The sequence below is a fragment of the Lathyrus oleraceus genome, chromosome 2 (assembly GCF_024323335.1).
Source record: "Lathyrus oleraceus cultivar Zhongwan6 chromosome 2, CAAS_Psat_ZW6_1.0, whole genome shotgun sequence".
In the NCBI taxonomy this organism is placed as follows: Eukaryota; Viridiplantae; Streptophyta; class Magnoliopsida; order Fabales; family Fabaceae; genus Lathyrus; species Lathyrus oleraceus.
The window spans coordinates 465,171,800-465,179,991 of NC_066580.1; the positions used below are offsets into that span (position 1 = coordinate 465,171,800).

Here is an 8,192-nt window from a genome sequence, read left to right on the forward strand (position 1 = left end):
CTTCTGGGATTTTTCCTCTTGGATCTCTGTATTTAATTTGTCCAAAATAATAGATGAATCAGTTGGATTTGATTTTCTCCATAAATATCTACAACAAAAGATATGATTCGTTATATTTCAAATTCAAATTTAAATATCTATTTAAATCTAATTTGATCTTCAACAACTATCAAACAAATCATAGAAACATTGCTAGACAATTGGCAATAAATCTTATTAACTCTCAATTAGAAATTCTGCACCAAGCAACATCCGCCATGGCCAGCTGACCAGGGTCAGATGTTGCATTACACACATGCTGGAACATTGTGTTCCACATGTTGCAATAATGCATCCAAATTAACTATTCTTCATAAATTGTAGATCTTCTTTGTAGAGTGAGGATAGAATAATTATGAACCAAAACTACAATACCATTTATCTATTGCTAGAGACCAGATGTTGTAGCACACATGTTGGAACATTGTGTTCCTTCTGCACCAAAAACAACTTGAACAAAACTTTTTGTTGTGTTTGCATAATGTAGTTAATCCTAAAAGGACCAACAATCCCCCCCCCCCCCTTTGGAAAATTTTGGCAAAACAACTCTTCAAGCAGAAACACACCTAAGTATCAAGATATACCTAGACCAAACATCAACAACAGCAAAATCACAAACATTAGAGCGTACGTCTACATCAAAAGTACATATAAATAACATGGTAGTTGTTACACAACAATCAGTTAACACACAATAGATGCTCCCAAAACTAGTCCACATGCAATCATTCATGATAGGTTAGTCATGCATGTACAAATAATTAGTAGTAAGTAGTCAAAGTTCAGAAGCTACTAACACACAATGATATCAGTACACACAGTAGATGAGGGCCAGATGTCAGACCAGATGCTTCAGAAACCAAATCAGTTAGTGCCACACAAATCACACAGTGGTAAGCATAACAGGATATATTAAGCCAGTAGTCAAGTTAGTAGTCACGCCACTCCACTACATACCATTACTCCCATTTTTTGCCATAATTTGGAAAAGATGTTCCTCAGAAGTTCAATTAACTCATAGGTTAATATGTTAGCACATACACACATAGGATCAGGAGAAGACAAATAAGATTTTGAACATGATCCTAGAACATCAGTCCTCGACACTCAATAAAGGTGATACTCTGTTTAAAAGTAGAGTTAAAAGTTAAATTTACATCACCATTACAACCCAAAAGGTACCCATATAAGGGCCAAAAATACATTTGAAGAGAAAATAAAAAGATGTATTTTCGAAGACTCATACTTTCCAGTGAAGGTCATCACTTTGTTGGCAATTTATCCTTCACTTTCATCATCAGATTCAGACCAAGTGATTGTCAATCCTCTTCTCTATTTCTTTAGGAAAATGGGGCATTCAGTTTTGATGTGACCAAAGTCTTCATATTCAAAACATTTTGGTCATTTTTCTTTAGAATAGTCTTCCTCTTTTCTATTATGTTGGGGACATATGTCTGACCCTTTGCCTTGCACATTTTCCCTCCATTGTTTGTTCAAACTTCTTAAGGAGCTGTTGAACTTGCTTCCAATATAGGCTATAACATCTGGTAGGTTTTCTTCAGTATCCTTTTCATCTTGATCTTAAGTGTTGGATACAAAAGTTAAACCTTTGTTCTTGTTTTCTGATCTTCCAATTATAGAAACTTCAAAGGGTTAAAGAGAGCCTGTGAGTTTATCAACCTTCAAGGTTCTTAAGTCTTGAGCTTCTTCGATGGTTGTTACTTTCATGTCAAACTTCTGAGGTAAATACGTGAGAATCTTTCTAACCAGCTTTTCTTCTGACATCTTTTCTCCCAATGCAAAAGAATTGTTGGCCATGTCATGCAATCTAATGTTGAACTTAGATATGGATTCATCTTCCCACATTCTCAGATTTTTAAACTTGGTTGTGATGAGTTATAGGCTTGACATCCTAACCTTAGATGTGCCTTCATGAGCAATCTTGAGAATCTCCCAAGCTTCTTTTGCTTCAGTACAAGTGTTGATTAGTCTTATCATTTTCTTGTCAACACCATTGAATATAACATTCAAGTCTTTGTCATTTCCAAGAGCTTCGTCATTGGACATATCAACTTTAGGCTTTAAGCTTGTTGAACCATCTTGAGAAGTGATCACAAGATGTTTCCAACCTTTAACCACAACCTTCTAAGTTGTTATGTCAATGATTTTGAGAAAAACAATCATCTTTACTTTCCATTAGATATAACTTTTTCCATCCAAAAAATATCTTCCCTGGATCTCACCCAAACAGAACAGGGTGTCTGCTCTGATACCATTTAAATTATGTTCCGAAGGGGACAAATGTTGGGACAATTGGTCTAATTTCTTAAACCAGTTAAGATAGGAAAGGAAATTCACTATTTCTAATTAGTATGATTAGTCTTCTATGAACATCAACCTCATGATGTTCAATGTCTCTTCCTAATCCTAACGACTTTCTATTTAGGACTCCCCCTAAATATGAGATCCTCTATCACTTTCTTCAATCACTAATCCCTAATGAATAATTTCAATAACAACTTTATTTATTATTGTATTTACAACTCAACTAAGACAAGCTAACAAATATGTCAAGTTACTGAAACATAGAGTGGTGTGCACAAATAGATTCAACACTAATACACTATTAGCGTGGAATACAAGAAATAACATAGTAAAAAATCCTAGACACAAAGAACTTAATCTTGTGTACAAACCCTCTTGTAAAAAATGAGAATTAAGTCTCCTTAAATAACAACGTCTCCTGGGCTTTTTCCTCTTGAATTTATGCATTTAATTCGTTCAGAATAATATTTGAATTAGTTGAATTTGATTTTCTCCAAAAATATCTCCAACAAAAGATATGATTTGCTATATTTCTATTTCAAATTCAAATTTAAATCTCCATTTAAATATGATTTGATCTTCAACAACTGTCAAACAAATCACATAAACATTGCTAAGCAATCTACAATAAATCTGATTGAATCTTAATCAGAAATTTTGCACCAAGCAACATCCATCACGGCCTGCTGACCAGGGTCAGATGTTGCACTACACACATGTTGGAACATCGTGTTCCACATGTTACACCAGTATATACAAATTAACTCTTCATGAATTGTAGATCTTCTTTGTATAGTGAATCTTGTATAGAATAATTCTAAACCAAAACTGCAATACCATAATATATATTGCCATAGACCATATGATGCAACACACATGTTGGAACATCGTACTCCACATGTATCCCTTATGCATCAAAAACAACTTGAACTAAACTCCATGTTGTTTTACATAATAAAATCAATCCCAAAAAGACTAACAAATTTCATTAATAAATCACCAAAAGGTGTGAGCATTTTCAAATCTCATCTTACGTTTGTGGTCAAAAGTTTCAAATCTATGAAAAGTTTCAAAATCTCAGTTTCCTTGAAATCAGTCTTATGAAGAATAATTCTCCTAGTCGTTTGACTCGTGTTCCTAGAAAATTTGATATTTAACTTCTCCATACTAACCCCCTGCCCAGACATGTGACAAAACTTCTCAATAATTTTCAGCATAATATCATTTTGTTTCTTTGTAGTAGCTCCAAACAAGATTAAATCATATGCAAACATAAGATGCGAAACTCTAGGGACACCCCTTCCAATCTTCATATAATCCCACTTATTATTCTCAATCGAATCCAAAATCATATGAGAAAGCTTGTTTATACTCAAAACAAACAAATATAGAGGCAAAGGGTTTCCCTGCCTAATACCTTTCTTGGCATGAAATACCCACCTTTCTCTCCTTTCCACTAAACCTTTATCTTATTAGTAGAGATAACATTCATAACATGGCTTTTAATCACCTTCGAAATCCTAGCTTCACCAAGAACTTGCTCCATAAAAGACCAACTCAGGTTATCATACGCTTTAGCGAGATCCATCTTAAGAGCAAAGTAACCTTTTTGACCTTTAAGGAGATTCATGCTATGAAGAATCTCTTGGGCCACCAATATGTTCTCGATAATGTTCCTCTTGGGAATGAATCATGCCTGATTCGGAGTAATCAAGGTATCCATGATAGGCTTCAACCGATTAACTATAATTTGAATAACTTGTAAATCGAATTACACAACGCTATAGGCTTGAATTGATGAATAGTTTGAGGGTTGGAAACTTTATGAATAAGGCATATATCCGTGTAATTTATCTTCGCTATGCTAGTATCTTGCAGCCACAATCTCTTGATAAAATGGCAAACAACAACACCAATAACTTTCCAAGTACTCTAATAGAATCCTGCATGAAAACTGTCAGGCCCAGGGCACTTCCACGTAGCCATATCAAAAAGCATCTTCTGAACCTCATAATTGTTAATGTCAGCCTCAAGAGATCGTCTATGATGCTTATCCATGTTCGAGAAAGCATGATGCATTTTACTCCAAGCAGTAGCAGCAAGATCCTTAGTGTAAAGATTAAGAAAATTGGTATTAAACAATTCTCTTATTTTCCCACTAGCGTCAATCCAATTCCCTTCCCCATCCTTAATGACATTGACCACCTTCCTACGACGGTGTTGAACAACTTTAGTATGATAGAAATTGGTATTTCTATCACCATTAACCATATATTGAACCTTGGCCAGTTTAATTTGAAGGTGCTTCTCCAGTTTCCTCAAACCTGCAGGGTCTCTACCATTTTGCACAATACCTTGAATGCCCTTAATTCTCTGAATCAACTCCTTTTTCTCTTTAATTATGCTTTTGAGATTATGCATCTTCCATTGATTCACATCCTCCTTGAAAGACATCAAATTGTCCTCCAACTTAGAATTTTCATGCCACGACTTCTTAAGCAAATTCTCAAAGGAATTGTCCACCATCCACGCGCTTTCGAACTTGAAATCACGATTCTACCTACACAACTCCTTATCCAAAAGATGGATAAGAATGTGATGGTGATCCGAGTAGTTCAATCTATGTAGCACTTGCACATGAGCCTTAGGGAACATATTCCTTAATATATCATTACATAATCCCTGATCCAGTTTTCTAAACACACTTCTACGTCCTAGGACCACCAGACCATGCCAAGTATACTTGTTGAAGCATGTAGTACCAAGATCCATAAGCGAGCACTTGTTACTTCTCTCTTGAAAAACTCCACATCTTCGACTATTTGTAGCAACACCCCCCTCTTCTCATTCAAATACAATATGTCGTTGAAGTCTCCAACCACCAACCACCCATTATTTATAAATTGACAAAAAACCTCGAGGTCCTTCCACAAGCACTTTTTCTTATCCTCTTTAGGGCTAGCATAGGTTGTAGTTAAGAACCAACTATGATCATCAGTACTACGAACATACGCATGGATGTATTGAAAACGAATCTTCAAGATTTGGATTTGCACTTTATCCTTCATCCAACCCAAAGATATGCCACCAACAAAACCATGAGCTTAAGAATTATCAAAATCTTTTGAAGATTCCCCGGATCGGAACGAGTCTCCATGACCAAAAAAATATCAAGACATCTTTCTTTTACGTACTCATTGCACATATGAAAGAACGCTTTATTTTAAGCCCCCTACAATTCCAAAGAAGACAAGATAATTGCTCAATCATCAAGAGGCTTAGAATCATACTCCAGTATTCCTTGTTCTAGCACACGTGTTTCAGGCACCATCTCTTAATATTATGTACTCTTATGAGTATCCTCATTCTTCTCATATACCAGACTATCCATGGTAGACTCCAAACCAGAATCACTAGATAAATTAACCGGTTTGCCTTTAGGGGGTTTAGGTTCATTTTCTTCTTCTTGGGCCCTAATCAATTTTGGCCCAATTTATCAAGATCATTATGCATTCTATGATGCCTATTGTCAGTATGTGGTTGAGACACAATGAACTTACCTAACATTCCATCGTTCCTTAGGCATTTGATAACCTCAACCTAACAGTCACTAAGAAGCTCATTTATCTGCACATTAGCCTTAATTTTGTCCGGGTGTCACCGAATTTTGTTCCTCGCCCCCTCATTAATCTTCTCCTTGTTAATGCCTTGAGAAAATGTCTCCAAATTCTTAGAAAAAATATCACTCTTCTTCTCCCTTGTCATTCCTTTTCTTCTCTTTTGTACCCCATATAAATGGGGTTGCTTCTCATGTTTCTCTATATTATCATTACTTGGATGTTGCAATTTTATGCCCTCCGTCGTATGATGTTTATTAGGGGTTTTGCCATCTTACCTTGTTGCTCATTATTCACCTCTATCTCCTCTTCTTCTTCCTCCACCAGGGTAGCGAACCTTGATCTTTTGCTCTTGGTAGCCATCTTCGAACCTTCATCCAAGGACCTTTAATAACTTCTTGAATGGAATTTGAAGTAACACATTCCCCATTATTGATGCCTAACTCCTCCTCTTCCTTGTCAAGTTCATTAACCTTTATTTCCGGACAATGCTCGGCATAATGTACATACTTGCCACAACTTAAACATAGTAAATGAAGACCCTCATACTCGACTTTGTAATGCATTCCTTTTATCGCAAGCATAGCAAGTAATGGTTTAGGAAGGTCCACTTGAACGCACGATCTCGCATATTTCCCATATCCCTTGTGGTAGTATTCCAGCCAACCTTAATATTTTTTCCAATTCTATTTCCTATGAATGTGAGAACCTTTTGATCATAATACTCTACCAGAAGGCATACAATACGAACCCACACAACTAATTGGTCAACCATATCATTAGCAGGACATGAATTAAGCTTACATTCCCGCACGGTGAGGTAGTGATCGTAAATGAGATATAGCCCTTCCAAGAGTGCAGTTTGATGATCCTCTTCACTTTTGAAAATGACAAGGTAATAATCAATGTCCCAAATCCATAATACTCAACACTCCCCTTCTTGCCCAAAGTTATTAAAGACGATTCTCGAGCGCCTTAAAACCAAATTTTCTCCCTAACATTTTGATAATAACCCCATTCTTCCAGGGTTTCACAATCCTCTTTTCTTCCATCACGGAAAGGATAAATTGTGGACATTCATAATTTCCTACCTAAAATTCCTCTATGCATATCCTATTCTAATCGTCTTCAGTATGCACCATCTCATCCTCAGTCGATTCAAAACTCCTAACATTTATGTTTGTTTCCCCTATAAACATGTTCTTGTATGAAATATTTTGTTCAATTCGTACCTTCTTTTGCAAATTAACCTCCTCCTCCTCCAATTTCTCACTTGGTTTAACTTGAGAATGAGCATCCTCAAACTCCTTAATTAACTCTTGAATCTTGATCCCCATGGCATTACGTTCATAGTTCTCGTCTGGTTCATAGTTCTCATCTGAATCTAAATTCTTTCTTGTATTTGCATTTCTAGAATCTTCTTCTAGTTTCTCCATTTATGTCAAATATTGACAATCCCAAATCAATTAGATAACCATCCGCACCAGCGGTGCCAGAATCCCAGGAAAAAACCCCAGAATCCCAAGGAAAACCCCATACCAATGCCTTTTAAGGCAATCCATAATCCTAAGATTAGAATTTTAAACCATCGCAAATGATCGTCACCTCGGTGGAGCAACCCCATACCGCCCCAACGGAGCTCATTCCACTAAAATAAAAAACCCACCGGAACCCTAGCAGAATTTTAAAAAACAGTTTTTGTAAAATAAGATAATCAAACAAATTTTATCATTTTTTTTAATTTTAAAAACTATTCAACAATTTTACAAAACTAAATCAACCAAGAAACAATATCAACAAGGTAGAAGATACATCATTAGTCAAGAATTCACGAAATTTAACGAATTATAAGTATAATCTTAATCATAGAGTCGAATTTTAATGAATTCATGAATTTTAGAATTAGGAGGAAACGTGCAGAATTTCACTCTCCTTTGAATGCACATGACATTCAACTATTAACAGTATACTCCGTATATTACATGAGAAAAGGTGAAAAACTAACATGTAACGAAAAGAAACAAGGACAATCAAGCTGAAGTTACAACACAATTTTAGAGGAAAATGATTCGTAGTTGCCTATGAAGCAAAACTTCATCTACAATTATCTTGCCATGAGATGATAAAGCTATCAATTGAAAAACCAATTCACCAATTAGATCTATTATAGATCTTCATGGAAACAACGCATTCAGAACGGCAATCATAACG

General features: G+C 35.7%; 1 protein-coding gene across 1 annotated transcript; it reads right to left on the reverse strand.

Moving 5' to 3' along the window:
- Positions 1 to 4,296: 4,296 nt before the first annotated feature.
- LOC127123748 (uncharacterized) lies at positions 4,297 to 4,890 on the reverse strand. Its single transcript, XM_051053949.1, has one exon. It carries the CDS (start codon positions 4,888 to 4,890, stop codon positions 4,297 to 4,299), a length of 594 nt encoding a protein of 197 aa, XP_050909906.1.
- Positions 4,891 to 8,192: the final 3,302 nt, after the last annotated feature.